The sequence below is a fragment of the Tiliqua scincoides genome, chromosome 7 (genome assembly GCF_035046505.1).
Source record: "Tiliqua scincoides isolate rTilSci1 chromosome 7, rTilSci1.hap2, whole genome shotgun sequence".
Taxonomy (NCBI): Eukaryota; Metazoa; Chordata; class Lepidosauria; order Squamata; family Scincidae; genus Tiliqua; species Tiliqua scincoides.
In genome coordinates, this window is record NC_089827.1 from 56,071,881 (window position 1) to 56,088,327 (window position 16,447).

Consider the following 16,447-nt stretch of genomic DNA (forward strand, 5'->3'; position numbering starts at 1 on the left):
TTACGGTCACTCAATGAGTAACAATACGGGCAATGGACTCAACACAAGAGTTCTTCATATAACACATAAGTTATGCAACTAGTAGCCAAAGGATGCAATGACAATCACTAGCTTAGATGATATCAAAAGAGAATTAGAGACAAATTCAAAGACCTAGTCTACAAGGAGATGAAACAGAACCTCCAGGTTCAGAGACAAGAAGCCTCTCTGCATGACAGCGGCTCAGAAGTTGGTCTGATCCAGCAAGATTGTTCTTGTGCTTTTAACTGAGCCCACATATGCCAGGGTCTGCTGCTCTACCCTTTCAGCAATCCCACCAGTAGGCAAATGCACATTTGAGAAAATTTTAATTGTGGGTAAGCCTATTCCAAAGACCTACTGGTGCCCAAGATAGTGTGCCAAATGCTGCCCCGTTACTGGGCGATGTGCCTGCCTCTCTTCCTCCCCCTCCCCTGAATGGAAAAAAAGAGAGGGAAGAGCTGAAAAGGAAATGCAGAGGAGAGGAATGCTGGCTTAGAGCATCTGACAGTTCCCATGCTCGCTTTCAGTAGTCACTTGGAGACTGATGTTGACTCCTAGAGACTCCTGGCTAATCTTCTGGCAACCTTCTCCTGAGTACACCCCTTTATCTTCTTCCAAACTAGCAAATGCTTTCCATTTATTCCTATGCAAACAAGTAAATAATAATTGGGGAGACCACCACAGTGAGTGCAATGCTTGCCCTCCCCCTTCCTTGACACTAGTGGGTCTGGTTTTCACTAAGAGGAGTCTTATTATTTAGAGAGCATTGTGCCCCATGCTTCAACCAACAAGGCTGATATTTTGCCCCACCTTTATTTTTTTTATATCTCCACCCCCAAATATAAATAAAACACAAAATTAAAACAAAGATTGAAAAACGGTACTTATATTGCTTGCTTAACGCAAGTCTAAATTTAGCTGCAATCCTATGCACATTTACTTGTGGGTAAGCCCTCAATGGGATTTCTAAGCAACATGCATAGGATTGCACAGCACAAGTTCTCTTTCCCAGCATACATATCATGCATGCTTTATTTAAACCCATTAATTATACTTAACAGTTGCATCCTTTTTCCTTGAATTTTTTTCTTTTATTTTAAATTAATTTTTTCCCCAGTTTAGGAAAACTCTTAACACTGATTTTTAAAGAACAACCACTTAAAATGGTAATGGTAAAGAAGCATTTTAGCAATAATTCACCTTAGTCTTTGTCTCACAACATATTAACTTTATTTCACTCTATTTCAGCGATTTTCAGCCACTGTGCTGTAGCACGTTGGTGTGCCACAAATGGCCTGCAGGTGCACCACAGGAGTTTGGAAGAGAGTCATAAATTAGTAGGGCCGTTGGGAGGGCACTGCCTTGTCAATTGTCAAAAAAACAGACAGTAACCATTTTAATGCCTTGTCAGTGTGCCATGAGATGAAAAATATTAAAAAATCACTGGCTATTTAGTCTTTGTGGTGTAGTAGGTAGTGTCAGACTAGGGCACAGGAGGCCCAAATCAATTCCCCATTGAGTCACGAAGCTCCTTCTATGAGTTCAAGTTAGTCACTCTCTCTCTCTCAGTCTAACCTACCTCACAAGACTGTTGTGAGGAAAAGGGGGGGAGAGCAGTATATGTTGAGCTCCTTGGAGGATTGGTTTGGTTGGCAACCTTCAGTCTCGAAAGACTATGGTATAAGCCTACAGCACCCAGTATTCCCAGGCGGTCTCCCATCCAAGTACTAACCAGGCCTGACCCTGCTTAGCTTCCGAGATCAGATGAGATTGGGCATGGTTGTTTCCTTGGAGGAAAAGTACGATATAGATAAAATGTGTGTTTTTTCAAACCCTGAATTATTTATAAAACCCAAGCTATTTCTCCTCAGATTTCTTCACCCTCCAAATACACCTTTTTCTATTACCTCATATTTCTCTCCCACGTTAAATTTGTTTTTAAGAACATAAGAACAGCCCCAGGGCCCATCTAGTTCAGCTTCCTGTATCTCAGTGGCCCACTAAATGCCCCAGGGAGCACACCAGGCCACAAGACACCTGCATCCTGGTGCCCTCCCCTGCATCTGGTATTTGGACATAGCCCATTTCTAAAACAGAATTTAATTTTTTTTACTTGCTATATTTTCTAAAACACTAATGTAGGCATCTTTGTTGAATGTAGGCACTGCTATGAACAATTTTTTTTCCTTCTGAATCATAATTTTTTGCAATCACATTCATGTCCTATTTGTTCCCTTATTTTCAAATATTAATTGCTATGGGACTAAAATGGATATGCTACCTAGGATTTTCATTACATTTTATACACAAAAAGATATATACACGTACATATGCATATATCTTTTGTGAACATACACAAGCTAGTCTAAAAACTGCAAGACTGATAACATGATGCATAAACATTATGAACATTAACATGCTAAAAATAAAATTTTAAAAACACTATGGTTTTCTGTCAGTGGATTACTTTCTTCTCTCTAGATGTAGAAAGTTTTTCATCCACATTCCTTCCACCAATTTTCTTTCTTCCTGTCATTTCATATCACTGTGCATATCCTTCACCCCTCTACCAGTCTCGAAAACTGTTCTTCAGTTCAGTCGGTAACAATCTTCTTGCTTATGACATCTACACTTTTTATGAACCATTAGCAGCAGTTTTCAAACACATGCACCTGTCAAACCAACAGGCTTTATCCCACCATTCGAAGGTTTGCCATAATAGTTCTACACACACATTTCCTACACATTTTCCTTCTCTCTTCTTTGTACTGTCAACTTAATTTAACCCAGTGCATGCATTCAGAAATGCAGACATGTGCATTCCTAAGGTTCTCAAATTTCTCTGCTCCTCTCCTTTTAAAATAGAGTCTTTAGGGAATATGATCAAAGTGGCACCCTGACTCACACTACAGTTTCTGAGGCTGGCTGGGGGTGCATGTAGCTACTGATTCAGCAAGGATGCCACAATCACAGTCTTTGAAAGATGCGAGGTAAAGAGAAGACAGCAAAGTTCTGGTTTACACTTCCACAAATGCTAGAATGTTTTTGTCACTTTGATCAAGAGGAGCAATATTTGGAACTCAAGGCATTTATGAAACACAAATCCTCTGCCATCCAATTGGACAAGTTACCTTATTACTGTACTGTGGGACTTGTGGCAGAGATGGGCAAAACTTATTATTATACCATAACAGCCAAGGGAAAAAACAAACAGGAATAGCACAGGAAAATGGAGTATAGCCTAGAACAGGTGTTGAGACGTCAGGAAGCTTTGTCTACCAGATGTTCATAATCTGGTTTTAATTCTTATTAGTTTATATTATTGAATTATCTCAGGAGTATTCTACCTAAAAAGAATCAATGCTTTATAGTTATGCAAGTACAACAGCTAGAATGTTGGCAAAATACTATAATCCCTTCAAAAGAAGAAAGGTGTTGAATAATATGGTGGTCTACAAATAGGCATAAACTCAGTGATTTAGACCTATGAAGGTAAAAACAATGAAGTATGAAAAAGATTGGCATCTATTTGTGAATTTCTGAACAGGCAGCATACTCAAAACCAGCATGTCCAGTTATTGACAATTTTGTAAAACAAAGAACACTTTATTTCAATTCAGGAAGGATAGGGTTAAAGAGGATAGGGTTAAAGATAGCCTTCTGAAGGTCATATGAGCCATGGTTTGAGGTACCACTGAAAACATTAACTGATGTAATATTCTGGGTTCTAAATACCTCTAATGAAGAATGAATAACCAATATGAACTAGTACAGATTAGTTAAAATGGATTGGAATAAGTACAGGTGGAGCCTCATTATTCGCGAAAGTTCCGTTCTTGGAACCCATGTGAATACCAAATTTCGCATGGAACCAAGTCACGCGAAATTTGGGCTCCACCCACCTTCGAACACAACCGGAGTTTCTCTCTGGTCGTGTCTGGAGCTGTTCTGAGGCCCGTGGAGGCCACGCGCAGCCTCCATGGGCCTCAAAATGGCCTCCAGAGGTCCCAGAAGGGCACTTCCGGTTTCACAGGCTGTCCTGTTGCCAAGCACAGAGGGCTGAAGAAAGAAGTTATTCCAGGAAGGCAGTCACCTCTCTGACTCATCCTTACACCTAACCAGGACCAGATGTTAGAGTGCATGATTATATGAGTCAGTGACAGTTATGAATGGCACTTATGTCACCACCTTTTCATTTGGTGCAAAATGTTACTGGTAGATTACACAGGCCAACACACATTTTGCCTCCTTAAACGTTACATCATTTCCTGGGTATATTTGGGGTGCTGATTCCAAAAATGGCATCCGTTTTGCCCTATCATGTCTAGTTTTGGAGACATGACATAGCCTCTTTAGTGAATGGTTCAAGCAGCTTCCTCATGAGGAAGCCTACATCATGGCTTCCTCACGAGGAAGTTGCTTGAACCATTCACTAATGAGGCTATACTATATCTCCAAAACTAGACATGATAGGGCAAAACGGATGCAATCTTTGGAATCGGCACCCCAAATTTGTATCAAACCACCATAGTTTGGCAAAAAATTTTCTGACCCTCAATTTTGTAGGCCTGCGTTTTCAGTCGAAAACTGGAAGTGCCCTTCTAGAACCTCCGGAGGTCTTTCCAAGGCCTGTGGAGGCTGCGCAAAGCCTCTGCAAGGCCTCTGCAAGCCTCAGAGGCCAGTTCTCCGGAGGTGACTGGAGTTGTGCTCCAGTTGCCTCCGGAGGCCCTTCTGAGGCCTGTGGAGGCCGTGCACAGCCTCCACGGGCCTCGGAAAGGCCTCCGGTGGTCCTAGAGAGGCACTTCTAGTTTACAGCTGAAAACTGGAAGTGCCTCTCTAGGACCTCCGGAGGCCATTGTGAGGCTCATGGAGGCTGGAGCACAGCTCCAATCGCCTCCGGAGGGCTCAGTTGGGGCCAAGTCTGGCTCCACACAGGTCTTGGGGACCTGCATTGAGTTAATTAAAAATATCGTGAATAAAGAGGCTCCACCTGTACAGTTGCATTTAAAGGGGAAAGGGAGAAGCTTTAACAGGCACTTCCCATGGGGGGTTACATTCTATGAAATCAGCGCATATATTAAAAACATATAAATTATAACTATTTTCCCCCATAGGAACCAATGTTAATTGTATAGATTGGGGAAAAGTAATCCAGCATTCATGCTGATGACTTCTGCATGTCCTAGGTGGTGTAAGCAACACACACAGTTGGGAGCACGGCACAAACTTACCACCAAACACCTCTCCATTAAATTCGTTGCAAGAGGTAAACTGAGGTAAGGGCAAACCAAACAGAGAATGTGAGAGAAATCATGGGATGGAACTACAGAGAAAGAAAGCACAGGAGGGCACACAGAAGGACCAGATAAAGGCTTCTTTGAAGGGGGGAAAGCGGCTTTTAAGGCTCAATTGGCAAACAGGAATTTCTAGGACTAGCAGACATTAGCGCAAGGCGTTTATTAGCCCTTTGTTCGTTGGTTTGTTCATGTGCATGGATACTTTGGAAAGAAGCAGACGACTGTACTCTCTTTAGCCCCAGAAGCGAGTTGAGGTGGGAGACTACTGGGTGTAGGAGTGGCCACTGATGATTTTTCAGCCATTGACAATGATAAAAACAAATATACCAGTAAGAAAAGTAAGCAGCAGCTCCCTGAACACATTTTCTTTCTCTATTTTTTCTTCTGGCTTAGAGGATCCCCCTCCCCCAGCAAAAGGCTGCCAGCATCTAACAAGATTTCTCATTAGCAACTAATTGACCACATTTCAAAAATTACCAACGTAAATTAGACTTCTAGTATTAATTTGCAAATTGCATATTGCAAAAATGTGTAAATCAGACTGCATTAATCCAGAGGTGCTTGTAGTACTCTGAAGAGTACTAAATTTTTACAATCAATTAAGACAACAAAGACACACACCATCCCAAGCCTTCCCAGTTCCAGCTGCATCTCTTGTGTGGGGATCTCACCTTGCCAGAAGGACAGGAAGATGACAGACTTGACCATGAAGAATTTGAGGACAGGGCTGTAGGGACTGAGCAGTTCTCGGGTGGCGAAGTAGAAGAGGAAGAGGGCATAGAGAGCCAAGCTGACAGAAATGTTGTAAATGATTGTCACATACAGGTACCCACTTGTGACACTGTAAAGAAAGGAAACACAAATATTCAGTCTCTCAGAAACCCATCCTTTTTCAGGCAGTATTAGAAAAACTTCCCTCTGCCTGGACCTTCCCCCCAAATCCATCATTAAGCAATGGCCCAACACCAGAGATGGCACAACCTGCAATGCTACCTGATGCCACTTTGGGCTTACTGCTGCCACATCTGCAGTACTAAAAAGGGGGGGCCTTTACAATGCTACTTGTGTGCTTTCTTCAAACACAAAAGTGTGGGACTTTGAGTTGGGCTTGGGGCAGGTCATAATAAATCTCAACTTTCTCCTAACAACTTTGAAGCCAGGAGCAAGTTGCTCAAGCTCACTTAACTGAGAAGAGACTCTAATCTCAGAGGTCGGAACCCAGCATTATTCACTGCATTATGCCTTCTTGTAATCACACTCCTACTATAATCTCGGAGGTCTCGTGGCAAACAAGAGTTCTTTCCCTTTAGCAAGGCCCCTTCCTTCCTAGGTCTGCCAGCTAAGTGTTACTTGCTAAAGAAATCTCTTTACAGTGCAATTATTTACTTACTCAAAGTCACCATCCTGGTATTTGCCAAATGCCTGAAGGATGACTGTGCTAATTGCCATGAGAGGCTTCACCACACAGAACTGCAGAGTGGCCTGGTGGAGAAAGAGAAAGCAGACAAAGTGAGTATGGACAAGGACCAGTGAGCTCATCTGGTTTCCTCTCCAAGCTTTAATCTCTAACTAGCCACTTCCACCTGTTAACATGGAAGTAGGACCTAGCATCTTTGTTCACATAGAGTGCCCACTAAGGGGATACATTTAGAATATGTCAGGGAGATGTTCAAACATGGCTTCTTCTCTGTCCTGCAAGAGCCTGCTCACAACTAGCCAGCCCTTAGTGGATATTCAGTTCTTCACTATGGAGCTGTAATGGGAGGGGGGGGGGAAGTGCAGCTTAAAACCAAAGACAACCTCTGTTGGTGGAGAAGTATGTACTCTTCAAGTTCAGAGAACCCTTGACAGTCAGAACCAAGACAGACCAGGTCATTCACCTGTCAGCTTGTTCCTGGGGTTGATTCTGAAGCCAGGATCATTTACAGATGCAGTTGTAAACACATTTTATATGGATGGAGGCAGTGGTCTAATCCTAAACAATATTAGTGGGCACTGCTCAATTTTACAGGCTGTTGTAGGAACCTCATCTACTACCAACACATCTGAAAAGATTCAGCAACACTACTTCATATCCGATAACACTAGATCTAACAACAAAGTACACCCAAGCCTTAATGAGACCCCACAGTAGAACATGGCATTTGCCTATCATTTCTGAATATAACTTTACTCCACTGGAGGGAAAGGACTATAAGGGTCCAGAGAAACGTGAACTTAAAAAAAAAATCCCACAATCATAAATTTACCTGCATAATTTACCCCAGTCACAAAATGGGAAGTTTATCACCACTCAACAAAGCAGGGGGAGGGGGAAGAAAGGGACAGAAACCATTCTATATCTATATATAACCACACCATAGTTCAGAACTCCAAATCACAGGGAGCTGTAGCCTCCATGGTCGATTCACCCTTCAATAGCGTAAGTGCACTTTGATGCAGACCCTCCTTCTATAGCAAGAAAGAGAGAGCCAGATTCCTAGATAATTTGGCATATCTACATACTGACGAATGCTGAAAGTATTTTCCAGACCAGTGGCCTGAAGGTGAGCAGGACCATGTACCATTCCCATTAGCCATTTTCTTGCACTAAAACCTCACCTGATTTGGCCTCTCTTTGCAGAATGCCTGCCTGTCTCTCAGGAAACACAGGTCCCTGGCTAAGGTTTTCCTTCCCTTACTCTCCACTGTAAATGGAAATTCCAGAGAAACAAGAGGTGGAGTTGAACATTTTGCTCAGAGACTAGCAACTGACAGACATCTTAATCCCATTTCCACATGACAGGTACCTGTTCCTAGATTAGCTTGCCTCAAAGTCAAAACAATTGCTACTTAGGTACATCCAACCACAGACAAGGTGCTGCCTTCTCCATCAGCTCTATGTACTGCACAGAGAGCTTGTTCAGAGAGATCTTTGCTTTTTGGATCCATGGATGAAAGAAGCATCAATTGTCCATCTTTGGAGAAAATATTACAGGCATAAAACATTTCCAAAATGTTGCCAGCAGTTGTATCCAGTGCCACAATCAGCTGCTATTTGTTCTTGAAATATGCTCTATTAGACCAGTAGTTCATCTCTCACTTCCCTTTGAACTTTACAATTCATATTGCCTATGAAAAGGTCAACTATATTTACATTTCTACAGAGATTATGAACTAAGCATCATATTCAGAAAAGGAAAAGGGGGGAAGAGACATGATTTCAGCAGTGAATCTCTTCCTTTCTGGTGGTTATATAAGCAGTAGGAGCTGGTTTGCAGTAATATGAAGGCGGACAAAGGAAGGGAAAAGATTATTTGTGATAAGATGCTCTTGGATGGTGGTCATAAGACTTCAAGGAGATCAAAAAAATCCCAGCAAAAACCAGCCAGTGAGTCAAGATGTGAACTAGAAAAGGTCAAGATAATTGTTAAACTGCGCCTCTGAACTTCCTCTTCTCCATTCTGGGGTCTGCTTAATCATTTTCCTGCAGCATGATCCCACAAGCTCTTATTTTTAAACACTTCCTGGTGAAGAAAGTGTTGTTAAGACATACGGGAAGAAGTAACTGGCACAGGTGACCTAGACAGCACCTCTGACATCAGGGAGAAGTCTACAGAAGGACAGAGGGAGGTCTGTCTTGAAGCTAGCCCTCCCCAGTGCCTTATTTCACACTCATCTAAGCTACTGTCAAAAGGCCACTTTCGCCCCAGGCAAACAGAATGCTAAAAGCTGGCAGTGCAGCTCCTTCTTCATGGGGCAAAAGGCGGGGGAGGAATAAAAGGGAACAAGTTCTCTGTTCCAGTCAAACCTGTTGCTTCAAGAGCTGCTTCCACTGAAAGCCCTTTGCTGAGCAATCAGTAATCCCCACGCAATTATTTATGGCCAACCTCCATGGCAGCCAGAGGAGGCAGCCTCCTGGATTGTAAATAAACACAAAGGATTACAACACTGCTGCTCTTGACTTTTTTCTTTCAGCACATTTGACTCTGCTACATCAGCATCATAACATTCCTACACTGTAGTGGCAAAGTGAACAGATATTCACCATGAATTTGGCAATGACAGAATGGGCCCACCATTCTGACTTGGGCCCACCAAGTCAATGCAAATCAGCAAAAACCTACATGCAGGTAAACTAAACAATATATTTAGGATGCATCTCAATATTGTGCATAACTTTCAGTAAAAAAAAAATTACTAACTAAAATCACTTGAATAAAAATGGAAGTTTAAGAAAATGTCAAGTATTAAAGACCTTGTCAATCATCTCAGTGTATTTGTACTTACGGGCCAGAACACTAAAAGCTAAGAGCAAGTTTGCAGCTTAAAAAGCGATGGAGAAGACAAATGTCCACACATTTTTTCCTCACACCTCTACATGTAAGGTGGCTAGAGATTCAGTGAGAGTCTCTCTATTCAGAGAGGAAAAGAATAATAATTTAAGAGGCAAAAAACTTGAAAAGGTCCAGTTTTTTTCCAGTGGGAGCTATCTATTCTTAGGTGCCTATTCAGAGGACACATTTTTCATGCAGGTTGGATGGTATCTAGGAAGAGAAGTAGTAGATAAAGTCATAGTTGGACAGAAACGAAGTCTTCTCCATTTCTGACAGCTCCTCTGTTTGAGAGGGAGGGTGGGAGAAAGAGGAGAGTTGATCTTCCCAAGAACAACCATCTCCCCTTCCAACAATTTAAGCAGAGCTGACTGCGTTCTATAAGCACAGCACATTTAAATGGGAGAGGTTCTCTCAGCTAAAGGTTGTAGTTCATTACTGACTGCTTCCTCAACAAGCCATAGATACAAGGATCACTTGCTTGCCCATAGGACAAGAATGTGAGATTTAATCACATGCACAACTCTGGAATTAAAGTCCACAATTAGAGACAAACAATCTGGGCAACTGAGTCAGACATCTACATACCTTGATGCAAGCTTCTTTAAAAAGCTGATTGCCCGATACCAGACGTGGACTGAAAATCATTCACTGGGTACCTGAGCTCCACCCCCACCTCCACTTCCAAATACTGATGTCACACAATATTCCCCCACATAAATCACACTGGAACACTTGGCCAGATTACCTCTTTCTAAACCAAATTGAACTGGAAGGGTAATCAATGCTGCTTTTCTGGTCTAGCCACCAAGGGTATTCTTGCCATATCTTTCACCACATTTTTCACCAATTTTTAAATCTGTGCGTCAGTCATTATTTGCACCAGTATTTATTCCAATTGTCTCAATCTCCACTAGCGCAATTAAGCCATTAAAAAAAATCATCTTCGTACAAAGGCACTTTTTTTAACCAAGGAACCCAAGTTCTGTTCTGTTAAGCTGTTCCATACTCAAGACAATTCCCCCAAATGTTTACAAAAAGGTAGTAAGGGGAGGTAGGACAAAGGGCAAGGATGGAGGAGTAGAGCGCAAGCATGACATCCGCAATGCTGCTTAACCCATTTTTGTCCGGTTCACAGGTGTACACATTTGGTTCCTGTTGCATATATGCAACGTTGGGCAAAAATAGCTTAAAAAACCAGAGTAAAGATCAGGAAAATGTGGAAACATGGGATAAATACTAATAATACTAATAATACTAAATCAAGATATGGAAAACGGTAAATTACCAAAGTGAATACACTCTAAAACTTTTCCACACTCCCTGTTAAATAAATACTGTACATATTTCTAGAGGAAAAGTTCATCATGGGTTACAAGCCATGGTAGGCATGAGCAAGCTCCTGGTTTCAGAGGTAGGCAGGGGAGAACACCAGGATGCAGGTTGTGTCTTGTCTTGTGTGCTCCCTGAAGCATTTGGTGGGCCACAGTAAGATACAGGAAGCTGAACTACATGGGCCCTGGATCCAGAGGGGCTCTTCTTATGTAGCAGAAGTAGTAATGAGACAGGATAATTTAGCATTACTTTGGATCTGTCATGCTGGAGTTCTAGTTCTATTGTGGTTCCTGCATCAACTCTCACTACATGTCTTTAAAATAGAATAGCAGTTTAGTTTCTCTTATTACTGAGCAGTTACTTAAAAGTGAAGTGGCATGTTACATAAGTAGGGCAAATGAAATTTCAATTCACAATTTCATATTCTGCATCTCATATTTAATTCTCCTTGGTTAGATATATCTAGATCCTAATCTCCCAATCCCCCCTTTCTAATTTTCAAAATGAAGAAGATATTTCAGTGGTAGGACTGATCTGTAAGACACTTGTGAGGCCTGAAATTTTTTGTTAAGAACTTAGGAGAAGTTAAGAAAAAGGGACTTCTCCCAGGATCACAGACTGTCACTCTTAACTGCTGTCTTTACTTAAACTTTCAGTGGTGTCCTAAAAAGAGGCTAATGTAAAAGAGTCTCAGGGAGCCGTAGTTTCAAAAGGGATCCCATGAAAAAGCACCATTGTGACAACATCTAACTCTCAGATCAAAGTCTTTCAACCCGTACACACCTGTTTGCAGAACCTTAAGAATCCGATGGAGTAAGTCTTTCCCCATAAGCAACATGTCCCATACACACAGCTGGACCTAAAAGCAACACAGAAGCACAACCAGTTAGATAAGACTTAAGTATGACCTCTTATAAGTCAAGGATATCCATTTTCCAAACATGGCAGTTATAACTTCAAACTCTAATCCACTAATGTCAGTGTCGACCTCCACCCCACTAAGTTTTTCAAAACTGATTGTAATCTCAGATTACAGATTCCACAAGTCTTTGGTGTGGAAAAAAAACTATGTTGGTTAATCTGACATTAAGACAGAAATGACTAAGACAACAAGCCTACAGTCACTGAATGCCTAAAATGAGAAGAATGTTTGATAATACATGAGCAAAAAAGGTCTGCAAGTAGAGTTCATATGTGACAAAATGGCCTCAACAAGTCTGGGGTGGCTATTTGGAAAGAAGAGTGTTGTTCAATGTCAGGATATGTCTTCCTGTACAGCAGAGGTTCTCAAACTTTGAGGGAACTTTGCTCCCTTAGTAAGTTCTTGCACAGGAAGTGCTAGGGGAGCGACATGATCCCTAGGATTGCGTCGCTAAGGGGGGTACTTTGCACTTACTTCAAGAAGGCAGGGCTGCAGCAGGCTGCAGGAGGTGTAGGGAGCCCTGCGCAGCCCTGCACAGCACTCCCCAAGGCTTGGAATGTTTGCTAAAAGCGGGCGCAAAGCACCTCCTGCAAAACGGAAGTGCTCTCTCTGCAGCCACATTTAAAGAATGTTCCAAGCCTCTGGGAGCGTTGTGCAGGGCTGCGCAGGGCTCCCAGCAGCTCCTGCAGCCCTACCTCCTTGAAGTGCAAAGTACCTCCTCGCCCCCCTTAGCAACGCAATCCTGGGGATCATGTTGCTGCCTCCCTCCCCTTCCCCCGCCCCTTAAAGGGACCAAGAAGCACTACACGAACTGGTGGGTCATGACCCACCGGTTTGACAACCACAGCTGTAGAGTTTCCAGTGGTACAGGTAAAATAAATGATGCAATCAATGCCTCCACCCTTCAAAGATAGATAAAAATGCATACTCACTCAATAGGCTTCCCTCTAATCTCAGACATGATTGAGCTCTCCCCACCAAGATACTCATAGCAGAGGCTAAGGAAGTTGTAAATTACAAAAGCTGCAAAAACAGATTATACCAGTATAAGTACTCAATATATATATATTCAAAATATATTCAAGTACTTCAAAGGAAGAAAGTTCTCTCAGTCACACACACACACCTACATGGTGCTTACTAGGACCATCACAGCTACCAAAAAACTTAATCATATGAGTTAACCAATTAAAACCTGCATATATCGAACACAAATGAAGCTAACATTTCTGAATGTTTTTATGGTGGGGGCACCTTAATTGAACACAAACATTTTAATCAATTGACTCAACATTGCAGTCTTAGTTTTCACAGGTATGATGGGTGGTGCCACAACCCAGAGAGTGGTCTACTGACAGCCGTAACAGAAGGTAAAGTGACACAAGATTTGCAGGGTGAAATTGTTCATCTTATGCCGCTGGCCCAAGTCAAAAGAGATAAGAAAAGGGAGAGGGGACTACAAACTAGATAAAACCTTGCGCAATTCAACAAGGGAAACAAAACACCACTCTTCTCACCTTCGTTCCTAAGGAGCCACATGGTACAGTTCCTTCAACAATGCCTTGCCAGCTTTTTACCAATCTCATTATATGATTATTCAATCTGAACATAGACCTACACTTTCAGAAAATACTCTGAGATATTGGGAAATTACCACTTGTTCAAGTTCCTTTTTTATCTCATTTTAAATCCTTTTCTAGCCTCACAGTGCTCCCTAGTGTCATTTTGGGACACTGATGGTATACTTACTTACCAAGACAGCTTCCCTGTGCATTTTCAGTTTACAGCAGTGGTTTTCAAACTCTTGGGGAGAGTTTGAGCCGTTCTAAGTTCTTGCAGGGATGGGGGAGGCAGCGGGGGCGGGGGAGGCAGCAGGGGCGAGCCCCAAGTTCACACCACTCAGGGAGGCTGCAGGGGCTTGGGTGCATTTACCCAAGTCTCCTGCAGCCTCCCGGGGGTGTGGGGAGCTGTGCACAACCTTCTGCAGGGCTCCCCGCAGCTTCAGAAGTGAAAGTGGAGCGATTGTGCTCCACTTCCGCTTTAGCGGAGCGCAATTGCTCCACTTTTGCTTTCAAAGCTGCGGGGAGCCCTGCAGAAGGTCACGCAGGGCTCCCCGCAGCCCCGGGAGGCTGCAGGAGACTCGGGTAAGTGCACCCAAGTCCCTGCAGCCCCCCTGAGTGGCACGATCCTGGGGATCACACTGCTGCCTCCTCCCTGCTTCCTGGCTACCCCAGCCCCTTAAGGGGGCAGAGGCCATGGCCCACAGGCTGGGGCGTCACAACACCCTAGTCTGAAAAGCCCTGGTTTACAGTATTTTAAAAGCATCTTCTCCAAATACACACCAAACACCAAATTGCTAAGTTTGACTGAGCCAAAGAGAACACACCCACCTTGAGTATGAGGCCAAAGGGAGATTTAAAAAGAAAATAAGAAAGTTTAGCACTTAGAAGCCTGTACTGATTCTCACATGAACTTCCATCTGCCTACCGTCTGAATTTCACCTGTGCCTGTACACCATTGGGAGTGGAGCAGTTCAAATCTTGGCTCAGTTATGAACTCAAAAATGTAGCCTCAGCCCCTGCCTACCTGGAACATAAAGGGAGGAAGACTGGCTTTCAGTAATGTAGTAAAGTTGTACATCAAGTCCTTTCAAACACTTGAAACTGGCAACATTTTGCCAATATCAGCAATGTAAGACTTTTATGGTTGGCATATACACTACAAACACAATGAAGCCAAAGACCCAGAACAGTCATTTTCAACCACTGTGCCATGGCACACTGGTGTGCTGTGAGTGGTCCACAGGTGTGCCACAGGAATTTGGGGGAAGGTCATTTATTAAAAGGGCCAATGGGAGATGTGAGTCCCTCACTGGCAGTATGGTGTGCCTTGTCAATTGTCAAAAACCTGGTGGTGTGCCTTGACCATTTTAGTGCCTTGTTGGTGTGCTGTGAGATGAAAAAGGTTGAAAATCACTGACCTAGAATAACCATAACCTAAGAGTCATATGGTTATTCAAGATTATGGAGACTATTTTAAGGAGGCATGAGCTTTCTTTCGATTCTAGAAACTGACAGTTAGTGGAGTGTTATCTTGCTTTCAAAGATGGTTGCCTTTATTGCAAACTACACAAGGAAGGAAAGAGCACATTGTGAAAGATGCTTCTCAACTAATTAAGTTTTTGTTGACACAATCAGATCTCTGAATTCATTCCTGTGTTGCCACGTCAAACTACTGGGACCTACTTCAAGAAGTCACATAAGACTCTTGTGTGGATAAGAATCCCAAGAATAACTATTCTCAAAAAGGTGACTGTGTGTGCTCACACGATTTTTGTACTGCTGTTTATGTCAGATTTATGCCCATTTTTCCTTTTTACATACACAAGTATTTTGTTAAACAGATATAAGAAGCCCTGATAAAGATGATATTCTTTGGTAACCTATGGCTGCTGGTATTTTTTAAGCACTTACTGCAGGGTTTATATCAGGATTTATTGCAGGTCATACTATGAAGCAGTTGCACTGGAGTGGGGTTACAGATAGTGCTGTCTCAACCTCGGGAGTTGCTTGTGTAGTAACATGGTCTCACAGTAAGATGCTACCATGAGTTGCATCATTCTCAAGAACAGGTTGTAAACTGCTTGCAATGCACTGTATTGCTTTCACCCGAGAGCTGCAGAGGTTTGGTATCATACTGTGGGAACTGTGTCCTCACATAAGAAAACAATATAGAAGGAAAAAAATATATATTCAAATCTTGGATACCAACCCAGGACAGTGGATAAGCAGATCACAGAACAGGACTTTTACCAAGAGCACAACTCACAAACCATACCTCTAACCCAGTCCACAGAAAAACAGTGACTGGGATGTCACTTCAATCCTAGACTCTAAAATGAAGAGCAACATCTCTCAGAATGGAGAACACATAGCCACAGAGAAAGGATTTACTCTAACAAAGAATATTCAGTAAAACCATTCAGCATATTAAATCCATGTGCTGTTTTTTCCCCCACTCCAAGAGTATCACCAAATGCTGTGGATTATATGAGGAATTTCTCCCTATGAGAAAAAACTTGGTCCAGTCTACTACCTTCCTGAATCTTTAGATATTACACGGACACACACAGAGCTCTTTTATGGGAGGAACTGAATTGCACTGCTCGCCAAGTGGTCTCCTCCCCTCCAAAACAGCAGGAGTGCAGTAGGAGTTGCCCATTCAGAAACTTGGAAAGGAGGAACTGAAGTAACAGGGAAAAGAACAAAGACTATTCCAACATCAGGGAAGTACCTTTAAGTCTCTGTCGACAATATCAACAACATTCTGAATCTCAGATGAAATTCCATGAACAAATACGAGTATTATTTAAAAGTTTCAAAGTCACTAAAAGCTACAAATTCCAGCATTAGGAGTTCATGTGTAAAAATATTTTAAAAGGGGAAAAAGGCTGGGAGACGGACAGATAGACAATGTACAATTGTTCTGCATGTACGCTCTGAAACACTTGCCGATAGAATGAGGGTTAAATGCTGCATATTTTCATTTAGTTTTTCCCA

At 42.4% G+C, this 16,447-nt stretch overlaps 1 protein-coding gene across 6 annotated transcripts in view; it reads right to left on the minus strand.

Moving 5' to 3' along the window:
- Positions 1-16,447, minus strand: part of TMEM184B (transmembrane protein 184B) — a 49,683-nt gene that overhangs the window by 6,490 nt on the left and 26,746 nt on the right. For all 6 annotated transcript variants that reach the window (XM_066634063.1, XM_066634065.1, XM_066634062.1 and 3 more), the window contains 4 exons: positions 12,821-12,911; positions 11,750-11,825; positions 6,709-6,800; positions 5,990-6,159 (listed from right to left, as the gene is read on the minus strand). In XM_066634063.1, the coding sequence (XP_066490160.1) occupies positions 5,990-6,159; positions 6,709-6,800; positions 11,750-11,825; positions 12,821-12,911 (429 nt within the window). The remainder of the gene's footprint in view (positions 1-5,989; positions 6,160-6,708; positions 6,801-11,749; positions 11,826-12,820; positions 12,912-16,447) is intronic.